Here is a 26662-nt window from a genome sequence, read left to right on the forward strand (position 1 = left end):
TACCATCATTTTGGCACAAATAGAATATTTTTAGGTGCGATAATTTTGTAGAAAACTGATGTCAAAAATCGAAAAAAAAATTAAAATTTTGGCAAAAACTCCTTCCCATTGTTTTTCATTGATATCTCAAAACTAAATAGCTAGACGATTGCTATTTTCCCCAATCGACGTAGTAGATAAAAGTTTTGAATCAGACCTATATCTAATGTTTTCTTTTAGAACCCCTAACAAATATTTCCGAATAATTAAAAAAAAACTCAAGTTCTTATTATGAGTCGCGGACGACATCCTTTTCGTGAAGTTAAATTGATTCATGTTTTTGTACGCTCTATGCTGTCCAAAAAGATGGTTACCTGAATGTCTTTATATTGCCAGCAAGTATCTCGTTTCGTTTGTATTGTAAGTCGTAGATACTATCCTTGCTCAACAGGAGGACTTACTGACTTTCTCTGATTGAAGTTGATATTGCAATTAAAGGGGATGAAGATTCGAGTGACAGCAGAATAGAAAGAGACAATAAAGAAAAGGATTGAAATAAATACGACGGCGTGCGATTGGCATTGTGTGATGGTGAGTGTAGTGCTGGCAACAGCTTGTGCAGACAGCTCCAATTGGGTCGACCGGGTGGAGGTTATTATATCGCGGTGCCTCTATACCCCACAGTTTCTGGTACCAACTGAGCAAACACAGGGAGAAAGTGACGGGAAAGACAATCAAGTCTTTATATTAACGTTGCGAGATTATCCTCCTCCCCTTCCATTCTAAAGCACGTGTGGATGAGAGAAACACAAATGGGGAAAAAAATAATAGACCTATATAAGAGCCGAAACATAAGCTCCCCCCTTAAATAAACCGACAAAAGAAAAGTCTTTAAGGGACCCAAAAATCTTGAAATCCCGCTCACCTCATATCATTAGCCTCATTTTTTTTTTTACAAATAATACATTTCCATTTCTTTTGAGCTTTCCCGAAAGCTGATCTTCCATTTGACGTCATTAGAGGAAAGAAGTCGTCGACGACCAATAACGATTCGACTAGTTTTTTGGGATAGGCGAAAGCGACTTATATTGTCTGGAGAAATAATTGTATATACGCGGAGAAATACAAAAAAAAGGGAGAGTTGGACGTGCAGCAGCCACAGCAGCTGCACCAAAGTTTCCTTTTTCCTTGTACGTATCTACGTGCGCTGTATAGGTGGGTGTCTGTCCTTGATGAGATAAAAGAGGGACGAAAAAAAAGGAGCACCGAGAAAGAAAAACTTGGACTAATTGGATGGAAAAGAGGATTCGTTCGGGAGAAGAGGCGGCAGATTGCGGGTATACATATTATTCGGAGGTCCGTTTCTTTCCTGCTGGCGTCTTATAATGCCCCCCAGGTGAAATAACGATTGTCTTGACGCAATTAAGGGAAACTATATAGCTCTAGCAAACAAGAGTATATATATGTATAAGGCACGTGGAGAAAAAACAAAAATCTAAAAGATCCTACCTCCACCCCTTGATGGGATTATTGACTCTACGATCTAGGTGGGAGATGTAATTTATATAACACACAGAAACGGTTCCTTCCTTCCCTCTTTTTTTTCTGGGGGGGGGGGGGCGTGAGATCCGCCCGAGGTATAGAAGAGTGGGAGATGGAGAGTTGCGTGCAGTTAATTGGAGTGGATCGAAAAGAAAAACGAAGTGGACCGCCTGCTGCCCTTATAATATGCGTTGGAGAACAAAAAAATATAAGATCCTGTAGAAATTCCTGGAATTAGTTTTTCTTCTTCTTTTTCATCTCTAGTGTCGTCGTTATTCCTTGACTAGATCATTGATTTTCTCTCCGGAAAATAAAAGAAGAGCGAAAAAACTTTATTATAAAGTCGAATAAGAGAGGAGAGGAGCGGAATCTCTTTTTTTTTGGCTTTTCCGATTGTCGATACGACAATGTTAATTAGAAGATGCCGACTTCCACAGGGCCTACCCAACGACGTGTATACTGATTTCCGACTAATTCATTATATAGACTCCGCATCGTGATGGAGGAGGGAAAACTCTTTGAATATTGCACGTTGCAGCATCAGTTGAGAGAGAGAGAGAGACGACTGAAATATAATAGTGCTGGAGCTCACGACATTTTCAAAGTCTCTCTGCATCATGCCACTGAATCAGGCACTGACATCATCAATATTAGAATCACTGAAATTCAGTACACAAAAGAGCTAGCTTTGAACTCTTGAGCAGTGAGTCAAAGTCCCTTTTATTTCTCCTTCACATCTTCGACGTCGTCGATTTTTCATCAGTCCTCCACTCCTTTAACTAATGACTCGCCCACTCTTGTATATATATGCCTGTCTCAAAACTCCATTCGTCGTCCAATGTGTAGTATACATATATCAATAGCTCTCTTGTAATTGATGGCCGATGCATAATTCATAAATGACGAAATCCCCTTCTATAAAAGAATGTCTCCCCCATTTATACACCATCGATGGGGTCGTCGAGTTACATTGTAAACAAGAGGTTATTTTTTTAATCGATATTATAAATCATCTTTTAAAATAGAAAAGAAAGAAATAGGTTGAGGCTATACCAAATCTAAAAATAACAAGAGGATTTATATATATAATAGCGACGGCTGTGTGGCTCCTAACCGGAGAGCTGCAAACGAGATTGGGATGATTGACGAACCACGAGACAAGGAGCAAGGAGCCCAGCAGCACATATATAGGAGCTGGAGAGAATCTATAAAGAGAAAGCAAGGCGTCGACTTGACGGTAATAGGTTCAATTTGATCGACAACACATCCTTGAGTCGCTTTTCACGACTACTAATTAAACGAATCGAGGCCTCTAGAGTCTATCAGCAACCTCCTATAGTTCTCCGCGCTCCTCCACTATATGGGGCCGTTCCTTCGAGTGGCTTGATTAGTAGATTTCCTCTTTTCCCGACGTCACCGCGCGCTCCCGGCCGTCTTTCATCTTTCCCATGACAGATCCAACTCGCTAATACAATTCGCCCGCGCTCAAATTGGAGTGAGACAGAACAGCATTCAGTCAAATCCAGTTTCTCCTCTCTCAATAATATCCCGCCTCCACCAGCCCCACACCCACCCCCTGGACCCGCATTGGAAATCCATTGGTGATATAAGCAGAGCAGAGAGGTCCATCATCATCTCCGACGACCCGTTCGTGTTGGCATGTCCAATGGTTGATAATGCGCTCCGAGTGTGGGTGGTGGGTAGCTCTTTATTGTTCACCGGTCTCATCAATAACAAGAGGCCATTACATTCAAATGAATTCCCGGGGGCAGAAGGAAGAGGGTCTCATCATCTCGACAACAGAAAGTCGGGACTATTGATGGACAATCGAGAGCTCCTCCAGCCGCCGATGCAACGAACGTGAGATGAGATCCCAAATAATAACAAGAGAGAACAGAAAATGAATGTATACGTACACCAGTAAAAAAAAAAAAAATAGGCTCCTGCCTGTCTTTTTGATAGTCTGTTGGGGGTCACATCCGACTACAAACATCTCGGGAAAATAAAAGAGAGAAAAAAAAGGAAGCCATCACTTTCTCATCATCAATATTGGCACAGAGCAACATCAGCATCACACAGCAGTCGCTAGCCGGGATGGTCTACAGCACAAACATGAAAGAAATCCCGAGACTCTTTTCTTTGCCTTTCACAACTTGCGTATACTGTATAGAAACGTCAGCAAATAGGTCACAAATGATATGGCGATGACCTAGGCAGAAAACTAACATCCCCTCTTCTTTCTTATTTTCGAGGGAGAGATCGAGATATCCAGTCTCAGGGACTTGTTAATAAAACATAACCATCAAGCAGTCACTCAATGTCCAGTAGGATATTTCATCCTACAATGGATATATAATCACCGGTCTCTTTGATGCTGTGATGGCTGCTGTGTTGATCAAATATACACTATATATAATAGACGTCATCATCAGCAGCAGAAAAACCGTTTCACCGAAAACTTTGGTAATAACCAGCACCTTATAAATATTATGCACGCGGGTGATGCTGCAGTGTGTGTATATACTCTACCCAATTTGTCGGCTGCATAGATCATCATATTCTGCGGTGTGCGGATCCTCTTCCGTCTGTATAGATCTGCCGCTGTCATACATATATAGATCCACGTAGCGGGGGGTATCGGGTCTCTCTTTTCTTCGCTCGCATTTATTCCCGGGCTACAGCATCTTATATATATATCGATGACATGTACACTTTCTCGACTTCTTCGTCGTCCGTCGTTCGTCGTCAAAGGTATATAGCAGTATCAGTTACGATCGTAGATAGATCTTGGCGCTCTCTTCATCTAATCTTCTTTAAGATAACATTGACTTGTTCACGCGCGGAGGGAAAAGAAGAGGATCGAGGATGCTGTGTGTATGTGAAAGAGAGAGAGAGAGCCGGAAACCGGGGGAAGAGAAAGAGAGATGGGGTTCATTCAGCCGAGAGAAACTGATCCTTATATTCGTTGCTAGACACACACAGCACAGACAAAAAATAAAGCTTCACCACTTCTTATCCTTCTTATCTCTCTCTCTCCAACCCTCTCCAAAAAATAAAAAGGAGAAGAAAATCATACTGCGATGAGGTCGACTGGATATTACCGTGTCAAGGAAATAGATCTTGGACGTCTCAGCAGCACAGTTATTGTTGTTATTTCCCCCCTTGAAATCGAGAAATGTTTCAAATATCTATAATGCAAATATAGGAGGATCTTCGTCAATTTCACTCTGACGATTCGTCGTTTCAGGCAGCAGCAGCAGCGCAGCAGCCGCTCTTGTATAATAAAGGGGAGAAACTCATCGCGGGCTCGCTCGCTCTCTCTATGAGTGAACTCGTGAGCCGAGGAAATTGAAGATTAGTGTCGATGATGACGACGACGAACGTCTCGACGAGGGCCAAGTAGTATATGTTTATAAAGAGCTGGGAGCAGACCCCTAGAGAATGATGGTGAGGAGGAGAGGGGGGGGGGATCAAGCCGTTGATTGCTGTTTGTTTATTCGGCAAACGCATCCAGATGAAAAGAAAGGCACGTCAAAAGAAGTGCAGTAGGAAATCCAGCGCCAAGCTTTTTCAAAGTATACACAGAGGGAGAGAGAGGGTGATGGGTGAGAGCTATAGAGAGGTCAAACCCTCCTCTTTTTTTAATAATAGCTGTGTCTCCTATTATTATAAAAAAACTTGATTCACATCAACTCTAACTGAAATTACTCCATTTGAGAATCGATGATTGTTGCATGTTGATCGATCAAAAGACTTTCGGAGAACACATTTATAGCGCGCGTAATAACATAAGCTATAAGATACATGGCAAACTGGGTTTTCGTTGGTTGCGAGTGGGTTCTTATATAGAAAAGGGCCCTCTGAGCCTTGCACACAGCAGCTTTCCGATCCGGCGGAGAAAATATATAATCTGCTGGTGACGCCATTGAGCATATATAGTCGTCGGCTGTGTGCTGTGTGTCTGCTGTGTGTGGTGATGGTATAAGTGGAAAAGGACAAAATACACTATAGACGCGTAGTATATATATAATAGAGGAAAAGTTAATGTACGTGGAACACAAAAGGGACCTCACCCGCACACACATAAAGGAGGAAACCAAACAGCTGGCCTGGGCCCGTTGTTCCGGCAGATTATGAAAGCTCTGGGAATATATAGACTCACACAAGCTATATACATTTTTTGTTTTTCCCTTCTTCTTTTTCTTTTTCATTTAGCCTCGAATGTTATTCGAGTGGCGTCGTCACTATCGAGATGAGCTTTCACACAATCATCTTTTTTTTCTTTTTCTTCTTTTTTCTATCCGGGGGTCCGTAAATTGCCCATCAGAGGAGGGGGTTAAGATTGGTGTTGCCTTCTTCCCATTTCCAAGATATCGATTAAGAATGGCGAGTATATAGAAGCGCGCTTACAAGCTGCTGGAGATGAAAAAAAGGAGGAAGAAGAAAAAAAATGATTACATCAGATGGGTCCCAAGGAAACGGATGGCAAAATGGAAGCCAGCGATTGATTCCCCAAGTTCTCTCCGTCGGAATTGAATGCCAATTCCCAAGTGTTTCATTTCAATTCTTTTAAAAGCCGAAGGGAAAGAAGAAGACGAAAAATCCATTGATCAAAAAGAATCAAATTTTCAAAATGATTTTTTTTTTCGGAAGCCTTTTGCGAAAAAAGTATATGAGGAGCAGATATTCCCGTCGGAAGGACATGATAAAATATACTAGCCAATATAATAAAAAAAAAACGAACTCTCAACAAGGGGGGCCTATATCACAGTTTGAACAGGGGGGAAATAAAAAAATTGGGTTGGGTCACAATCTTGAATAATCTTCCATGCGTGCAGAAGGAGCATCAAACTCCTCCCGCCGCCGTCGTCGTCGTCGTCCCTCAGGGCCAGCAGCACGCGGGGCGCTCCACACAATTGGATCGATCATCTTATATATTGTGCCGGACATTACCATATCATTGGTAGTCTGCATTCCATTACGCACACGTTTCTCCCTCTCTCTCCCGGCAGCAGCCAGCCGAGCGATTGTGCTAAAATGACAAAAAAAAAAAGAAGAGAAATAGAACCAGAAGGATCTCTCTCCCGCTCCTTTTTCATGTGTTCAATCCGATACGATAGGAAAGGAACAACAAAAGAAAAGGAAAAGACGTTTCAATTCAGCCAAACAAAAGAGGGGAAAAAATAGAGATGGCGGATCCCACTAGAAAGATATACACAAAACACACACAGACATAACAAAACAAAAAAATAGGACTGCTGCTGCTGCTGTATACATATATACCGGGATGAAGAATACATATACACAAGAAAAACGAAGGAGACGAAGAAGAAGATTAATCCACCTCTACCCTTCAGTGCGCGTTCTGTTGCTTGAACATTGTCATTCTGGCGTCAAGCCAATCCCATGAACGGCTATACACTGCTGCAGTCGTCCTTGTACATAATATACCTTCTTCACTTCCTCTTATTCTTCCGATAACTTGGCTATAGGAAGAAATAGATGCCGAGCTGTAGGTATATAAATAGGGCATTAGATGCGCGTCGTGTAATATAAAGTGGCACTATAGTCACTGCAGACGACGTCGGATAGTAGCAAAAAAGAAATCTCATTCCCGACAAATCTACTAAATTGTTTTCCTATCTTTTATTTTTTCCTATTTTGTCGCTCCGTCAGATAGGTCTTATATAGCCATGCAGCTCTTACATTTCTTATAGGTCTCTTGCACGGTTTCTTAGATTTCATTTTAGCAAAATAACATTTAGGTGCATGGGCCCTATTATGGGTTTAATGGCAGACATTCTGACTCCCTCGGCTGGTTCCTAAATTGCAAGGCAGTATTCGATTTGGATAACTAAGATCAATGGAACAACGGCAGAGATTATGTCGTCCAAATAAAGGTTATAAAAAAAGAAACAGCAAATTATTTATTTTGTCAAAGAGATTAAGGTTCCCTAGAAAAGCATTTATGTATTTTATTAACAAAGCATTATTTCCGGAGCTGGAATAGAGATAACTTTGTGTAGTCTTCGACTTATTATTTTTTTATTATTTCACATGGCCTTATATAAGACGGTCTCGTCTTATTTGTCAATGTGATTCCGCAATCTATTCCGGGCTTCCGGCGATTTCTTAAATCCATCAGACATCACCAATTTGTGTGTTATTAGGCAACTATGGAAAATTGAGAAAGCAGACGAGCCTTGATCTTTCCAATGGCGGGGTGATGCCTAGAAATACAAGCATGGTAAAGACAAAGGATTATTGGGCATTCATAAAACCAGAGAAAATACTTTTTTTGTTTTCTTGTGAAATGGTGTCGCCTTTAAAAATAACATTATTGGATTGACTGTGCAGTCTTAGCATAAGTTAAATTGCCTAGGTAATGATACCAGCACCTTTTACAGTCTATACTACTCGTCTCTACAATAACTTTTTATTTGAAAACAGGGAATAGCAGAGGCTTAAAGGTTTTGCTTTTTGCAATGAGAAATTGTTATTAAAGGCTTAAAAACCTGATCCAAATTAAATTGTTCAGCCAGTTGATGTATCCCAACTCATTTCCTTTTCGTGAAAGAACAACATGATGGAATCTAGTCTTTTGGGTACTAAACTTTATCTTCGTAAGAAACTATTAGTATATAATAAAACTACATTAAACTTATCAGTGAAGAGATGCATGGTCATAATCCTGAAGCTGCTAGCAAAATTTATGTGCAACAAGTCAACCAACAGTGAGAATAACGGCAGCTTATGTTTATTGGCTGACTTCAATTGATTAAGTTTTAGCTGTTGTTTTTATTATAAAGTAAGTTGCTGAGTTTCTGTTGCTTGCTTATTCTATTTTACATTAAACATCTGCTGCAGGAGTAGCCTAATTGTATTTAATGGAAAACTGCTAACTCTGTAAATCTGTATTAAACTATTTACAGTTCGAAACGTACCGAGGTCACCATAGTACGCACTGTTCACGATCAGGTATTTAATTCACAAAATGTATCCAAGTTTTTCATTCATGTGCATAATTGATTATCTAGACGTCGCAGAGGGCTTTCATTCCTCTTCCAAACGAAAACCGTAACTGTTAAGCTCCCGTCCGAAAACCGTGACCGCCGCTCGAAGTTCCATTTTCCGTGGAACTTTCTGCGTGAAAGCCGTCAAGACGCGCATCAGCGACAAAGACCTAATCGTTCATCGAACCTTGACTGATGGTAAACCCATCGATTTCCACCAAAACAAGCCAGGCAAAGGAAAGGCCAAGAACCGGATGCCTCTTCCCAGTTTGATGCGAAAGTCGACCCTCTCCATTCGTTTGATGCTGAAGGAATTCCGTCTCCAGCTGCTGAACTACGCCTACGACTCCCTAATGCACATCGTCAAAGACAGTATGGTTCGTTTGGAAAGCTAAAACCACGATGAAACTTATTACTTATGGGCCGTAAAGTTTTTCATGAAGTTCGCAATTGCGGCGAATTCCGGGCCGAGTTGGTCAGCCATAAGACGATTTCGGTAAGGAATCATTCTACTTTTCTAGTTTTAATTAAAGTAAAAAAAAAATAACAAGTTATTCCATTACATCCAGACCCAAACGTATTCGGAATCGATTTTTAGTGTACAAGAAGAAAGCTGCTCTGTGGTCCCGTCGCCTCAACGTCGTTCTGTGCGCCTACCAGGAGTTATTGATGACGCTCAACGGCTCTGAATCCATCCTCAATTCGTCTGGAGCCCTAAAAGCAACGTCTTTTATGTGCCAGAGTATCGCGAGATGTGCCTCGTTGTGCTCCTCAACTACAAAGAAAATCAACACTCGCTGACTTACCTGAAAGATTTGGTCGAAACCAATCACATCTTCTTGAAACTCTTTGAACAGTTCGCTAAAAGCAATTGGCATCTGGCCGTCCAGAAAAAGTTCTCGAAAGAAGAGCAAACCGAAGAAAAGGAAACGCCTCCGCCAACTTTCAACGAGATTGCCTTGGAAATCAGCTCGGCCTTACAAGAAAAACCTTCTTTAACAGATGACGTTGTTCACTTTGACGCCGATTTCCCAATAGATGATCAAAGGTAAACGAATTCTGGTTAAGTGACAAAAGCGACGAGATAATTGAATTACGACGCGAAAGTTGTTGACGCGATTTATTTCAATATTTCAATAGCAACGTATCATTTTTATAAATTTCACAATTCTCAATCATTTCATTTTGTCGGGGGGTGTAGGGTTGTATAGCCATGGGCAAGATACAAAAAAAACTGCTGAAAGAAACCGAATCCCATTCGGCTGTGGCCCTGCTGGGAGCTTGTCGTCAAGTTTGGCCGGAAGGGGAAGTCGTTCGCTGCTCCTGGAAGTGGATCCAGAAGGCAAGAACTGCTTCGTTTTACGCCAACTCTTTTCACGCCGATTTACCGAGTAAGTGAACGTAGCAATCTTTTCTTTAAACCGCCTCCACGACCCTCCATTACTCGCTGCCCTCCAGCTGCTTTAAGTTTTCAGGGTGCTGGTCGTGAGAATAGGGGTGGGGGGAAAGGCGCTAGGAAATCGATGGCCCCCCCCCACACACACACACACCCCATCATTCCCACTTTTCCGTTTGTGCCTCTAGGTGTGAATGTGACCGGATCCCGTTTTGATTTGATTCCGGGCTGTGCGAGTCATTTGGTCGTCGATGTGTGTGTGTGTGTAGCAGCGTCGACAATTTTTGTTCCGTGATTTTATTTCTATATTTCTGCGATTTTTTTTTGTCGGGATTTTATTTTCACTTTTTTCCTGGCGCAACACTTATTATTGGTGCGGCGAAACGGCCAGTAGAAGGCGCTCGTGCTCCGTGTCGTTTTGAATCAGGACCGTGCTCCAGTGATCGAAATCCTCGGCGGGAATCCAGCCCAATTTGACGACATCCTTTTGCGGCAGTTGAGTCGTTGCGCCGTCGACTCCGGCGACTCCGCGCCGGTTCCACACGGCCGTCGTTTTGCCGCGGTGCGATCGTTTCATGAACCGGTCGGCGATGATGAATAGGACGACGATGAGGACAGACAGACTCAACAAGGCCCCCACCAGTGCCAGCGCCTGTTGGGGCGACTTGCCCGCCGCCACTTCTTCTTCTTCTCCGTCAGTCGACTCTGACGCTTCATTAGGGCCATTGTGCGAGAATCTCATGGCGCTGTCTGGAATCGTACTGGTTGACGTCTCCGATGCGTCCAATAGTTGCGTTACCTTGGCAACCACCGACCCTTCGTCCATCTGTGAATTGGCCACGATTTTATTTTTTTTTAGAAATGACACTTAAAACAAAAAATGGTCGGAGACAATTTGATTTGATTTACCTTTGGTTGATCGGGAACGGTGGCGATGATAACCTTGACTACAGCGGTCAAGTGGCGTAACCTTTCGGCGTCCGCTCCGGGGATGACTAGCGGGTTGTCTGACAGATCCAGGAAGCGCAGCCGGACCAAACTGCCAAAGACGTCGCTGCTGACGTGGCTGAGTCGATTACTCCTCAAGTCCAGTCGAGTCAGACTGTGCACACATTTTTGTTGTTGTTGTTTTTCAAGAGAAAAAGAGAAACAATCTTTAAGTTAGGTTTTTTGTTGGCCCGTAAAAATTCTGCGCAAACACACACACAGACACACACTCGAGTGCAAGTCAGCAAATCTTTAGGGGATTGGATTGGATGGCTATAAATGCTGCTGATGTTTTTTCCGCGTTTTCTAGTCGGACGATTACGACCCATCGTCAACATCTTTCCCCAGAAAAAGTTTTTCCTTCTTTACTTTCTGGGCTGAGAAATATCCCGATGGATTTGGCGCTTGTTTTTTTTGTGTGTTGGTTGGTTTCCCTGGCCATTTTCTTATTGCGTCTTTACATCTATATATAGTCTACGCTCTGGCATTTCATTCGCCTTTTCATTCGATACTTTGCCACTGTTGATTATCTCCCCATTTTTCATTGGGTTTAACGACTGACCAATAAAAATGGTCGTTTCATCCTGTTCATCGGACGTCGGCCTCGATATTCACCAGGCTGATAAATCTTTGCTCTTTTGATGTTATCGGACGTTCCAATTTCAGGGCCGATCGCGGGGCTGCGTCGCAGTCCCAGGATCGCACTGGCAGAGAGAGAATATTGCAGCAGCAGATGTCGCACGCTTAAAAGCTTTTTGGCGGGTGGGGAGGGGGATTTAGTTAATTACTAATAGCCTTTCGAATGAGGGGTTGGTATGGTTCTTTAACGAGGTTTAATCATGGCAGAGAGAGAGAAAGGCGTATAGCATTTGGGCTGCATTTATGGTCCCCATGAATAGTCGAAATTAGGAGCCGTCGGACGACGACGTCAGACGCCAACTGGGGGAGATGAAGAGAATCCACGAAGTCGACGCCGGAGTAAATTTTCTCTCTCTTGTTAGCTCGGATGAAAGGTTTTCTTATCATCGGTGAGGGAACGGAAAAAAGATGGGAGCTAGAGTAGACGGACTAACCTCGTCAGTTGATGGAAAGTCCCCGTCGCGATCGAGACAATAACGTTGCGCGCCAAATGAAGCTGATCCAATCGTCGGAGACCGATGAAATCTGCAGCCCGTAGGGCCGTAATTCGATTGCCCTCCAAGTGCAGTGACGAGAGAGACGTCGAGGGCAGACTGGCGGGGACGTTGCCCAATCGGTTGCCGTTGAGCGAGAGCTCCTCCAGCAGGTCCATCCGGCCCAGGGCGTCTTCCTCGATGTCGACGATGTGGCTGTCGTCCAGCAAGAGCAGCCGCACTTGCGGGACGCTCTCGAAATCCCCCCGATGCAACCGGCTGAAATTGTTGCCTGTGTCACAATGGAGATACACAACCAAACAGAAGAAGAAGAAGAAGAGCCAATCATTTCTGCTCCGACAATGTCGATGAAAATTGAATTAGAGATTTAGTTATCCCGCTCCTTTTTCCCTTTTTTTTTTCTCCCGCCCCCCGTTGCGGGCGGAAGAATGCCGTTTGCTTTTGTCATGTAAAATAAAAAAGACAGGAGATATCGATTTCCAGCATGGTCTCTCGAGGACCCTGCACAGTCTCCTTCAAGTTGCTTGAAAGGCACCGCTGTGCTGACCGAAACATTCGACTCTCAATATTGATTCGCACCGTCTTCCACATGTATGTGTGTGTGTACTCTACTCTACCTACTCCGGTTCCCTTTCCTCCCCCCGTCCTTGTGTGTAGGTGCCCATCTAATACTTATTGAACTTGAAAGGCCATGTTTACTTTTATCTCGATATAATTCAATATACGAGGGGACAGTGGGGAAGGAAAGAAGAAGAAGGTCTACGGACCAGAGTGGCAACTTTTCCCTATGATGGAGGTATTTATAGGCCTAATGCTTTTGAGGGCCGTCAAATCACTAGTCCCTTTTTAACAAAATAAAGTTGGTCCTTGCCTTGCTGATGGCGTATGACCTTTCACAGCAATATAATCAAACATGAATTGGTAACGGAGTCAAATCCTATAGTCTACCACATAAAAAAGATAGGGCCCTGCTCTCTCACGAGCTCGCCAAACTGTCTGTGGGAAAGCTTCTTGCGTGTCGCCCATTTTGTTTCCAAAGCTCGGATGATACCCCCCTTCTCTTCCGTTTATAGATGGAAAATAAAATACAAAAGGAGAGAGATAGAGAATTCTTTATAAGATGTCGCGTCGATTCACGGCAGGGTGGAAAAGGTTATAAGGGGGGAAACAGCAGCAGCAGAGAAAAAAGGGTTTCTTTTTTCATTTTATCTTCCGCACGGCTTGACAAAACAACAACAACAACAAAACAATCCAACTGGAATTGAAAGTAATATTCCCCTCCCACATCCGATTATTATTGCTTCACGACAGGGAGGTAGTCTCCTAGTTCAAGAATTCCTTATTTCTTCTAAAAAAATAAAAAGGATGACACTAGAAAAAGCAATTTAAAAATTTATTCCATCCCAAATTTTGTCTTTTTTTAATATGTCGGAATATTACGTCAATAGGTGGGAGGGGGTATAGAGACGTCGGTACGGTATATTTATACACGAAACGGCGTTTAATGTCCCTTTTTCCTTTTAGGGATGAAAGTCTTTTATTTTTGTTTCTTCTTTTGTTATGTTTTCTCTCCTTCTATCTGTATATATACAGCGTGATTCAATATTGTCGAGCAACGTCGTGTAAAAAGGGTGGGACTGATTGTATTTCGGTCCGTTGCTTTTCCTCGTGTATATCCCCAGTGTGCGCCAAGGAAAGGAGTCCCCCCCCCCTCTTTACTCCCGACTGTTGCGCTACTTGCCATTAAGGAAGTTAGGCGCCGGTCGATATATATATCTCCACCGAAAAGTTGTTTTATTTTTGTTTAGCTTCTTCTTTGAGAGAGAGCTAGGACGAAACCGTTCTCTGGCTATTAATGATGAGGAACTTTGATACTCGATATACTTCTACAGCACACACGAGTGGTATCAAAATGGGGAATAAGATACTGGTGGTGTGAGACTATAGCGAAAGAAAGGGGGGGGGGGGCAACACGATTTTATCGATCTGCCTGTTTTGTTTTGTTTTTTCTATTTGTTTTTTCCTCGTGCACTCTCACGAACGGACGGACGGACGGAGAAAAGGAGAGGGGGGGGAATAAAAAGAAAAATATGAAGATAGATGGACTCTTTTTTTCTTTGTACGGGTGGAGGGGTATTTCTTTTCTTACCTGACAGCCGGAGATCCCTGACGTAACGAGCAATAAGACTTGGCACACTGCGAAGTCCGGCCGAGCTCATGTCGACGTAGGCCGGCCTGGCGGCAAAAAGGTCGACATGTTGTATTTCACCCAGTGGATTACAACTGTATATGAGCGAGGAGCGAAACAAAAAAACAAATAAATAAACATTAAGCGTTTTTTTTTTAAATCTTTTTTCTCGGCTAAAAAGAAAAAAAAAAGTTTTGGCTCATCAAGATTTATTACCTTAAGATCAGGTGGGCCAGCTGGCCCAATCCTTGAAAGGCACTCTCCGCAATGGCGCCGATGTGGTTGCCGTCGACGTTGAGGAACTGCAGTCGGCTCACGCCCTGATGACACACGCAATTCAATTCAATTCAATTCGGGGGCAAAATTGACGGAAAATGTTTGTAGATCGAATGTTGACGATATACACAAGAGTCGGCTGCGGCCCCTTTTCTCCCTGGGGCCGGCTTGGGAATTCTATCAAAGGAAAAATGCTGCGCATCCGGTTGAAAACGACAGTGAATCTATACCCATTTCCGATCTATCTTGTATGCCTCGACATCGATAGAAAAGTTAGAAGAAAACTCATTACTAGCGAAGGGGAGGCTCTTCTTCCTATTTATACGAATGCGCAGAGCTCAGCTTTTTTGATGGCGCCTATTCAATCGTCGAGCGTCTTCAATCAGTTTGTTATATAAAAAAGAGGACGACTGGCTGCTGCTGCTGCCTTTCTATTTATACAGCATGTGTACATGTTTACGAATCCCTCCTTTTGAGAGCTAGTCTTTTCTGAAAGAAGTTTCTGATTTTCTGTCTGCACCAACTAGAAAATAAAAAAAGCAGAGGGAGAATAAGAAAAGAAAAACCTTCCGCTTTTGACATCATTTCGTCTCGTAACCCCCGAGAATTTTTTTTCAGTCGCGAGTCAATTCATCATTTCAATCGATGTGAGATGATTTTTTATTTTTTTTCTGTCGACGAATTTTCTCAAGAATGGAAATAGAGAACCTCCTTCTTAAAAAAATTTTTTAAAATAAAAAAAAGGCCAAGTGAGAGGATGTGACGAATTTCATGGCGGCGAAACTTTTGCTTCCGCTTTTGCCAAGCGTCAAATCATCGTTTTCTTTCCTCCCTCCCTTGTCTTTTTTGAGGGGCTCTTTTCTTAGTTAGAAAGCTAAGAAACTCTCGATAAAATGTACGTATCATAGTAGATGGATATTCTTTTTTTTTACTTTGAAAATGTCTGGTCCAAGAACGGCTAGGGCGTTGCCTCTCAAGTTGAGCTGCTCGAGGGTGATGAGCGTCTCCAGCGCGCCGTCGATCAGCGTCAGTTTGTTGGACGACAGGTCCAAACTCCTCAGCCGGATTAAACCTGTCAACATGTTCTGCGTCATCCGCCAATGATGCCCCCCACCACCACCACAATTCCGAAAAGAAAAAGAAAAAAAAAACAAACAAAAACAAACAGGCCGCATTAGAGGAAAACGGGAACAACAACAAAAAAGGTTTTTCAACAAAAGAAAAGAGAGAAACTGGGCCAGCCCAGACACGATCTGTATCGATTTACAACCTTAGACATCTCTCTCCAAAACCGGGCTCTTTATTGGCGTAAAAATTCTAAGGCAAACTTGAAAGCAAATGGCGGGCAATTCAATTACAAGAGTTTTTTCTTTCTTTTTTGATTTTTTGATTTTCTAAAATAGAAAAAGATAAAGATCGTCGTGGGTTGGCTATATAGCAGCTAGCTGAAAGTAACAAGTTTCGTCAAATAGTTTTACCTGCGACAGAATTGTCAACTGGTTCTGACTCAAGTCCAGTCGCTCCAAGTTGGAGTGCCGGGCGAATGTGCCGGCTCCGATGGCGGCCAGACCGCAGCGGACCAGGCTCAACTCGCTGAGTCGCCCCGTGCCGTTGAGGTGGGAGTAGTCGAGCCGCTCCAGGACCAGATCACGCACGTCCAGCCTTTGGATTTTCGTGGCGGCGACTACCGACCAAACGTCGGACGGGATGGCCGCCGTGTTGTTGTTGTTGTTGTTGCTGGAACTCCTGTTGACCCAAACAGCGTCGTCGTCGTCGGTTCCAGCGCAGCTGACGAGTGACGAATCGAAATCGCAGAAACACGTCAACGGGCAATAGTGTAAAGTTGTTGTTGTTGTTGTTGTTGTTGTATCTGGGGAAGTAGGGCCAACTGCTCGGGTTGCGTTGGTCGATCCGGCGGTGCTGTCGGTCGTGTTGGCCGCCGACACGCAACACACCGACGACGCCAATACGAACAAAGTGCAGGCCGCCAGCGATTTCATTATGTCGAGCGGCGTAATGGGCCTCAGACGAACTAGACGAAGCCCCAACAGTCTGGTAATAATAGCGGGCCGGCCACTTCTCATCACTTCTCTCTCTTTAATATCTCTCACAGTGTTGTGTCCGTGATGGGATCCGGCTGTTGGCAACGACTGGCGGATCGTTCACTACTGAAGCTACTGCCACTGATGCTCTACTATCATTCGCTTGATGAATTTCACTCTGGTCCGCAATGGAGTCGCAACGTCAGGATAGGAATGAAGCGGATGCTTTTCTTTCTTTCTTTCTTTAGCAACTGCGCCGAGTCAATTTACGTGGAAAATGAACTCACTGGGATGGCACGTGTGTGTGTGTGTGTCTAAAAAAGAGGGTTGGGGGGGGGGGTAGCTAGATGTTAGTCGAGATGTTGTTTGTCATCAATCACTTCAAAGAGAGACGAACTGGAATGAAAGTAGTGATAGTCGGCTAGTGTGCAGCACCATTCCGGCTCTTCCATGGTTCGGCACTACCATGCTATACGACTTTTGGGTACAGCTACTTTCTTCTTCTTCTTCTTACTTCGATCTCTAGCACAGCACGCAGACAAGTTTTCTCTTGTTTCTCTCAGATCATTCACGGATGAGTCGTCTTTTGTACACACCACCAGGGGACTAATAGTATACAGCCCAGTGGGGCATGCTGGGGTGCTGCAGGATCCCCGGTACCCCAGTAGTAGATGTTTGTAGTCCACTAATCAACAGAGAGAGAGAGAGAAAAAGGCAAGACGCGTGCCACACAACAACTTGAATAAGATGAATAGTCGGCCTGATTGGAGACTGGAAACAAAAGAAAAAAACAGATGAATGGATGCGGCAGACGAGACTGACAAGAGTCACACAGGAGAAGAAGAAGAAGAAGAAAAGTCTAAATCGTCCGGGTCGATGAGTAGTATTGCCGATGCCGAATTGCCGCCAAGATGATTTCTTTTTTTAAATCAATTGAATCAGGTTCGTTAGCTACGATTTCACGACGGGCAAAAACTTTTATTTTTTCCGGCTCTTAAGATCTTTTTGGAAAGAAGAAGGAGCAGCCAGGATCCGTTCGCTTTGCTAGACAAGCCGCTACTGGCAAGTTGGCGGCCTCTGACCGTCCTTTTAAAATGGTTTGGGTGTACATAGAGCTATATAGCGAGGGGAGGTGGGTTGTGTGGCGACAGGATCGCACATCTGCGCAGAGCTGGCGCTATGAGTTTAAAAAGAAAAGGAAATCTCTTTTTTTCTTTCTTCTTCCTAAAAAGTCATTGCCTTCCAACACATGGGACGTAGGAAAAAGGAAGTACCAAGGACCTTTTCTAAGGCTCTTAAGTTGGATGATAGGACCCGATCCCCTCATCAATGGCCATTAAGAAAAAGGTTGGGAGAAGTAGAGAGAGAGAGGTGAACAACATCTGAAGGCAAAGACGCGAAACCTTTGCTGGCCAGAATGTCCCCAGGATCAACTCTCTCGACTGCAGGTCTCCTTCTGATGCTCGTCAACGACAGTAGTGAGAAATCTTACGACTATGATAATCTTGGCTCCTTTTTCTGATGGCCAGAGCCCATCATTTTTATTATTTTTGAGCTGCTGCCCCCCTTTTTATTTATATGATCCTGATTTACTTTGATATCTTTTTTGCCAATGGTCATGAACAGTTGACCCCCGCCGGGCCAGTAAGTATTCATAAGAGCAAACGTCATTTTGGCTCAGTCAATCAAAATGAAAAGAAAAAAAAAGTCGTTGGAGGGTGGAAGTAACAAAATTTCAATTGCAAATGACATGGCCATTTTGAGTCTCTTTTATCTGTTCTTCACCGTTGGCTTCCGTCGTCCCTCCCCCTTTTTCTTCTTCCAGCAGTCGTAGTGTATACATGTAATATAATATCACATCGCCCGCGAGTATATATATATTTCTATATAATACTGGGAGGAGAAGGATATATGTCTGAAAGTACGGGACTGGATGCGTGTCGTGACTCAGTGGGGCGTGTTATAACCTCTTTTGGTCGGCGGCGACGTTGGCTTAAGAAAGAAGAACGGTCTCTCCTCACTCGGAGACAAGTCGGATGATATCCTCATCTTTTTTTCTCTTCTTTCTTCTCTTCGTATATTTCCATCGCTTCTTCTTCTTTTCTTCTTCTTCTCTCCACGACGAGATCGTATATTTACGTATACGTACATAAGTCTCTAGTATAAATCTCTTTCCGCCAGTTTGCTCTATTTACCATTTATTATATTTGGTCGGGGGGTTGAATCTTTTCTTTTTTTTTGCTCTTCCATCTCATCAACTTTCTCCAGCCCTGAATTTATAATGAGTAGAGTACGAGAGAGAAGATGGTTACATGGGTGTGTGTGTGTACAATATCTCGCGTGTGTGTTGACGATGAGACTCCAGCAGCGAAAGATGAAACTCGAGCTCCTTGTTTCTATATACACACACTCGACTTATTCTTGTTCTTAACGGCGGGTGTGCGTCACGGTCTGCTGAACTTTTGTCGCTTAGTTACACCAATTTTTTTATTTTATTTTTTCCCTTTTTATGAAAATTCACAGCTGATTTTGCTCGTCGAATTTTTACATCTTTTGTCGAAGACGTAAAACGGCGATTTTGTTTTGCTTTTTGTTTTCGCCCCTAGCGACGATCTTTTTACTAGCGGGACCCGAATTCAATTTCGCTTTGGGGATTTTTTTAATCCCCTTACATGTGTGTGTGTAGGGGGGAGGGAGGGATCCTGATGGCGAAGAAATTGGGTAATTATAGTGCCCGTTTCGGTGAAAATCTCGGGGATTTTTAATACCAGCTATTAGACATGGGCATAGTGGCAATAATAATATGTCCCCGTCAGGGTAAGAAAAAAAAGAAGAACTTCCCGCGGCTCTTTGGGGGTGGGCAGAACAAACCCCCACCCTCTTACCACCGCAAGGATGACAATAACGGGGCCGGGGAGATTGCGTCGTAGAGCATCACAGCAGCAGCACAACATGCGGAACGATCTCGTCAAAAGGAAATACGACCAACCAAAAGTACCGAGTTTTTTTTTTAGTAGTAGTTGTACAACTCTGTCGTGAAGGGGGGGATACTTCTCAGACTAACTGACACACAGCACCAAAAGGGGTGTGCAAGGAAGGGGGAGTATTCTCCCTCCCACCGACGCCACCCATAGGTGATCGATACGCAAACATTTGAAAAAAAGAAAAAAGTCAGCGGTGCGGTTCCTTCCTGCTGCAATCCGTGCACATATACGTAACGTCTGTGTATTATGTGCGCTATACTTGGCCGCCTACCCCCCACCGCTATTATTTATTTATTCTGAAAGTTTTCATGTCGGCTAAAGATTTCCAGTCCCGTTTTTCTCTCTCTCTCTCGGAAACCGAATTCCCTCGGAACATTTCCCCAGCACCCGCAGTTTTGCCGCGTTTACTTGCACGGCAGGAGCCGCGCGTTCGACAAACTGGGCGTCAGAGATAGGACGGGGCGGCATCAGCACGAGAGAGACTTTGTAGACATCTTTTATGTATGGAGAAAACCTTTTAGAGTGGGCGACATCTATGCGCATCAGCTCCGGCCAAGAGTTGTGACTTTTGTCAGCCCCAACGCAATTAGACATCTATCAAACCGGAAGCGAAAAAAATAAAAAAATAAAAATAAAAAGGAAGGAAGTAACAAACAGCAGCAGATTACACGTGGCAGGTCATGGAGATTTTTGTTTTGGCCCAGCATAGTGAGTTTATATATATGACCGTCGTCCCTGGCTGGCCAAAAGAGCGCGTTGACCATGACGAATGGGACCTTTTCCTCTTCTTTATAAATATTACCGTCGTTTTATCTCGTGAAATTATTTAAGAAGGAGGGGGATGGGTTTCTGTTCTTTACGTCATCAATTGATATACAGACGCAATTATTTCAGGATAAGCTTATTTTTTGTGTGGGGGAGTTATTTATTTTCGCCCAGTGTCCAGGATGGTTTCCTCCTCCTTCCCCCGTTTTTTGTCTTTGATAGGAAACACCCACCCCGTCCATCACGCTCGACTGATTAACTTGATTGATATTCCCGGAATTGCCTGGCAGCTTTTCTTCGACGCTTTCCGGTTGCGGTGGTCCAGTTGTGTGTCTCTTTTTTGCGGAGGAGGGATATTCCGCCAGCGTCTTTTGACAAAAGCAGCTAGAGACAGAGAGGAGGATGGCCAGTGTGTGGATGTGGATGTGCATGTGACGTGCTTGGAATACGATTCAATTACCTCGTGCTTTTTGCCACCCCACCGGCCATCATCCAACACCCCCCAACACCCACCCGCACACATCAATGACGACCGCCAGAACCTCGATTCCGCACGCCCCCCTCCCTGGACCACCACCACCCCGTCAAGCTGGATGGTGCGACGCGTGAATAATATGAGGTCATTTCCGGATGTAACGAGGGGTAGGAGGGGAGGGTGAGGAAGCACAAAAAGAGATCCTTTCCCCGTTTGTATACACACACACATCGCTCTTAGGGCTATATAATATTGGGAGTTAGTAGAGAGAGGGGGGGGATATTTGTGTACAGAGACGTACTATACCGAAGGAGCAGCTCCTTTTGGCTCCTTGCAAAGCAGAGCCCTCCTTAATATCTCCCCTTGCAGACGAGGCAGCACACATCAATAGCCTCCGCCTGTCGTATTTCCCTGTCGGATGGCCGACGACCCATTCTCTGCTAGTGCGTGTGTGTGCTTTTCTCTCTCACTCTGCTCTCCATCAAAGCTGGATTGCATCCGCGCCATCTTCCTTGACGATCTCTCCCCGTATTACCTCGCTCAAAGTCCAATAAACCCACCACCACCACCACCACCCTCCTCAGTCACCCAATCTGTCCTCCTCCTAGCTGCTCCTTAGTTCGCCGGGGGACCAATCGGGTTATAGAAAACACCACAGCAAAGCGAAAAAAGATTTTTCTCTTTTTATTCCGGCGGCTCCATCCGTCTTGGGGGCACCCGTGACTCTCTGGGTGGGTTGACGTCAATCATCTCCTCTCACACACGAGCTCCTGTGTTTTTCTTTTTTTTTTCCAGTGAGGAGATCCTTACAGCAGCAATCATATAACCTGTCCTCTCTATCCTCTCATCCGCCATCCAAAATAATGAATAAATTGATTCATGGCGACCCGGGACATTTGTCTCGTTGCCGAGGGCGGTTTTTTCTCTCTCTGCTGGTTCGCTCCGGTGAATAGACAAGCAGTGTGCACCCACACTCACCCCAGCCATCGAACCCCGCCGCAGCAAACACTGCCATCGTATTATGAGGAGCTCTGCTAGTAGCATAACGGAAGACATTGAGAGATGTGTAGACTCTTTTGTGAGTGTGTGTGTTAGTAGTGGGGGGTGATATTAAGATGATGGATTGCTCTACATAATAACACGCACACACACACACTGAAATTTTCATCCCCTCCCGACCAATTTCTTCTCCCTTTTTTTTGTTGTTTGTTGTTAGCCGATTTTCCTTTTTATTCGGGAGATATGCGTGCCATATGTTATTGTCTTATTTTTCCCGTCACACCCAGGCGAAATAATAGAGAGAAGAGAAACAAAAATAACATCGTCGCTGCTGCTGCTGCTACTACTACACTCGACACTAGCAAAATTGCTTTTCTTGTCTTATACTCGGTCGCTGTCGCCGTCGGGATATAGAGTTTCGACATTGTGAAATGGGGGAAAATCTTTCTCGTCGAGAGAGAGATGGAGAAATTGTTGAAATGGACATTTTCCCATTTTCCTTGTTTGTTTAGCCGGAAACGGATATGAATGTACACTACTGTCTTCAGGTTCTGATTGTAATCATCTCTCTGCTCCTGAGTGTGTCTCACATGAAGTGACTTGAATGTCATCCAAATCAAAATAATAATAAAAGAAAAAGGGGGGAAAATGTCCTCCCCACTACTTCCGGATATCAATGCAGGGCCCTCCTCCTCCAATGTGTGCTGGAGAGAAAGAGAAGGAGGTGACTAATGATGGAAGAGAAGGTTTTTCTTCTATTTTTTTTTTGTCACCGTAGTGCTGGAGCTGCTCCTGGCAGGGGGTTGTGACATCGAGAGATCGGCGGATCCATCAGTGTCGGGCTCCTTCGGTTGGAACCAATCACGATTCAAGGGGCCTTCTTCTCTCTTCTTCTTGGGTCCTGCGAGTTTTGTGTGTGTGGATCTTATAATGAGAGTGGAGGAACCTTCCATCTCGATGGATGGCAACGCAACTTGGTGTGTATAGTCTTCTCTTCTCGCCATTTCAATATGTGACGAAAGAAGTTGACAGGGGAGACGTTTTCCCCCTCATCGGGAGAAATTTTCGGGCCGGGCTGTTTTCTTCCGCTTCGACGGGTACACACTCTTATACACTCGGATGTCTCGGGAAAACTTTTATTCGCCGAGAATATATCCCGATGCTTTTCACTACATTTCCCCGAATTCCTTCAATATTCAACGACAGAGCAGATGAGAGAGACGGGAAAAATGCGAAAATGAAAGTGCTCCATCCACCTATTCTCCTCGCGAAATATTTAACCCGTTTATACAACGTTAGGAATTCATTTCAACGTCTGGATCGCATCGCTCCTTAAAAAAAAAATTTATAAAATTTTTATTTATTTTTTCTTCTCCTTTCGTCGTCGAGAAATGCAAACTAATAATTAGGCCATTTCTTTTATTCCGTTTGAAGAAGAAGAAGAAGAAGAAGAACGCGTGGGGGTTTTTCGGTATCGTAGAGTTTTTCCCTTCGTCGGAAACTTTGATATAATCATCTCGGTTTTTTTGTTTGACCCTGATGGCACAGCTGTCTTTGTTCTGATGATATATAGAACGAAAGAAAAGTCCTACTTCTTCTTCTTCTTCTTTTGTCATGCGAGACTTCTGGAAGACCATGAAATATCAGAGAGAGAGAGAGAGAGAGAAGTTGGCCATCCGTGGCTATCGATCATCTCGTCACTTGAATTCGGGCGTGAAAGAGAACACACACGGGGAAGAAAAAAAAACCAGAAGGGACAAAAAATTGAGGGGGACAAAAAAAAAACATTCGCTGGGGAATCTATTCTCCTTGGGGGGGATCAGGAGGAGATTCACGCTGGGAAAGGAAATCAGAAATGCATTCATTTTTACGTGAATTCCATCATATATCGATGCGCACGCAGTGCGCATTTGAGGCTCATATCTTTTTAGCATTTAGGACGAATTTGAATTTCCCGCCTTGTTTTTCTCTGAATTCTTTGATATGATCCGATTGCATTATTAGCTGAACTGAGTGTGTTCTTGTGTTTCCCCTTAATCAAGTCACTTACTCCCGACTTTTGTCTTTCTTTTCTTTTCTAAAACAGGATCGTCGCTGTGGCGGGGGAGTTTGAAAAAAGATAAAGTCTCTTGACTTTATTCAACGACAATATCCATTTACAGGTCGAAAGTTTTTGATCGCATTTCTCTCGGTTCACGTGAGTGGTACATACTGGTGGATTTTAAGCATAACGACACGCGATAGCCGGTCCAGCACACGGCAACTGGAGAGCAAAACTAATTATAAAAGCTTCGGTATTTTCCAGCTGTGCTGTCCTGTCGCCCGCCCCAAACGTGAAACTGATTCAACTTGTATGTATACATGCTTTATTTTCGTTTTTTTTTCTCTTTCACGTTTTTTTATATTCACGTGTTCTAAGGTTTGACGGTCTCCCAGGTCGTGCACTTAGACGGGATAGTCGGTGTGGGGGAGAGAAAAACTCGTTGCCTGGAAGTGCTGTGCTGCTCTCTCCCTTATACCTTGAGGCAATTCCGCAGAAAGGTTTCCAGCCCGGTCCATTACCTTTGAGGTCGATCTGCTTTTGATGACGATAGCAACCGTTTTTCTATATATACGTACATGCCACCCTTGGTTGTGTGTTGCAGCAGGAGGGCGTTGGCCGTCCATAACAGTCATCAATGTCGATGGCGCTCTGGATTGCGTGCTGTGCCGGCCCAGTGTCTCTTCCATGTCGACTCTGAGATGAACACTTAAGATATTATGGCCTAAAAAAAAACCTTCTTCCTCCCGTTTTCGATTGTCACGGAATAGGCCAAGACGGACGACGGCCAAAGTAACGGCTTCTATAATTTCCTGTAAAATGTTATCGCAATAAGAAATGAATTTTGTCTTCTCTCTCTCTTCTATAGGAGCAGCTCCGCTAAGATGACTTTTCTTTATCTGCAATTCAATCGGGCGGTTGGCCATGGCGACAGCCAATAAATCTGTAACATCCAATCTACTAGCTACTATGCTCCGACCGCTAAGCGAATCAATTCCAGGTGCCGTGCAACTTCACTGGGTTCGTATTATTTTTCTCCTCTTAGTTTTCCTTCTTCTTCTTCTATTGCCGATCATCTCGCCATTTTCTACACACATCCCAGTTTCTTTTTCTTGTGACTGGTGAGAAGAGGATGCCCTTTTGGAATATGATATGTATATGACGGCTGCACTTAACGACACTGGTGCTCCTTTGATATTTCTTTGACGTCGTCGTCGTCGAGTTTTTCTTTGTCTGCTCTTTTTTCACCACCAGCAGCGGCAGCGGCGTCACGCCTTCGACTCTTTTTAAATCTCAAAAAAGAAGGCGGCGGTATAGAGAAAGAGAAAAGGAAGAAAAGATGTGCGTCGAGGGCTCCTTTTGTGCCTGTCGATATCGATCTGTTGCTTTGCAAATCAAATAACGTTGACGAGGCGGAGGCGGGACATGGCCAAGTGAAAAAAAAAGATGGTCGTCGTTGCATCCCAAACTATTTTTCTAGTTGCGCGGGTCAAACTGAATGGAAGGGAAAAAAAGAAACCCACACACCAATCGGATCAATTGAATCCAATGATGACCGAGAAGGGCCAGCAAGATATATCCGCGGTTCTATATACCGGGCAATCGATTCCGATTTTCCCTTTTTTCGGTAGTTGGACTGGTGACTGTCCCCCCCGGTCGCTTTTTATTCTCTTATTTATGGCCGTCCGGAGCTAGTAGTAGTATAGTAGTACAGTAGTAGTAGTACAGTGTATTATACAGTATTTACCGAGCTAAAGGATTTCACGGAGATTTGGGGGCACAAAGATGCGGGACGACAAAGTTTCAGACGTGCCTGGGTCGACATATCCGCCGCCAAGAGCCCGGGAGTGTAGTCGTGATTACAATTCGTCTAGCTATCTCTCTCTTTCTTTCTTTCATCCACCCATATTTCTGACTGCCACTGTTGTCGACACAGTATGTCACTTTTGTTTGTGTTGTTTTTTCTTTTGATGGAGAGAAAGAGCCAAGCTCAGCAGGAAAAGAATTTTTTTGTTTGGTCCCATATCCCATACCGTTGAAAAGGGAAACAGCAACGAGGATTACCGCGACGAAAAAGGCCGTTCTCCCCCCCCCCTTCCAACTTTGGTAAATAAAACATCAGTGAGACTGAGGTACATATATATATCTAAGGCTCTCCTGCTGCTGCTACTTCCGTCTATCCAGCCCGAGTTCCGTGCGCACTTGCACGGTCCAAACCGTAATCTCTCTCTTGCCGCCAGTATATACGGCAGAGAGTGTACGGAAGCCCCCCTGCTGTTTGTTGTACATTGCGTTCGTCGTCTTTATCAAACGGTTCAACCCCAACAACTTCTTCTTCTTCCACATAAAAGGGCTTTGCGTCAGTGGCGTTCCTGGTGACCCAACACCAATAAAAAACAAACAAGTAGAGATTATAGACGGATTTAGATTTAAATAGCCCGCGTATTATTTCCCTTTTTGTTGTATGTCGTAGCTGTCCGCAGTCTAGTCTAACGTGAATTTTCGGGAATCCAAATCTGGGCTGATTGTTGTTGTTTTTTTTTCTTCCATCGGTGGGGCGAAACAGTTGACGTACGAAAAAAAAAGATGTTTCGCTCCTCGGAGGGAGAGAAAAACGTGTATATAATTCAATTTCACGCTTGTCTGCGACGTCAAGGATCAGGACGGAAATGAGGCAATGTAAGATGGACTCTCTTCATCTTTTTTTCTGTACTTCATTTTTCCTCTTTTTCATTTTTTTTTTTTTTTTTGCTTTTTTATTCTTATAGGCTTGGAAGACTTATATGATTTTTCTCCCTCGTGTAATCGTGTATGTCAAAAGGAGCGCCAGCGGCAGACAAAA

At 43.9% G+C, this 26662-nt stretch overlaps 1 protein-coding gene and 1 long non-coding RNA gene across 2 annotated transcripts; one reads left to right on the forward strand and one right to left on the reverse strand.

Annotated features, from left to right (window-relative positions):
- The first annotated feature begins 6820 nt into the window (after window positions 1-6820).
- On the forward strand, window positions 6821-9433 carry LOC124200812. Its single transcript, XR_006877395.1, has 6 exons — window positions 6821-7903; window positions 7972-8126; window positions 8190-8329; window positions 8454-8499; window positions 8559-9030; window positions 9104-9433. It is a non-coding gene; the product is annotated as an uncharacterized LOC124200812 (long non-coding RNA).
- Window positions 9434-9640: 207 nt separating this feature from the next.
- Window positions 9641-17625, reverse strand: LOC124200811 (leucine-rich repeat-containing G-protein coupled receptor 4-like). Its single transcript, XM_046597123.1, has 7 exons — window positions 15993-17625; window positions 15447-15599; window positions 14455-14558; window positions 14200-14333; window positions 11991-12321; window positions 10840-11032; window positions 9641-10756 (listed from the first exon to the last, which is right to left on the reverse strand). The coding sequence occupies exons 1-7, from the start codon at window positions 16596-16598 to the stop codon at window positions 10298-10300; spliced, it is 1980 nt and encodes a 659-aa protein (XP_046453079.1). The 5' UTR covers window positions 16599-17625; the 3' UTR covers window positions 9641-10297.
- Window positions 17626-26662: the final 9037 nt, after the last annotated feature.

Source organism: Daphnia pulex, chromosome 8 (assembly GCF_021134715.1).
Source record: "Daphnia pulex isolate KAP4 chromosome 8, ASM2113471v1".
NCBI classification, from domain to species: Eukaryota; Metazoa; Arthropoda; class Branchiopoda; order Diplostraca; family Daphniidae; genus Daphnia; species Daphnia pulex.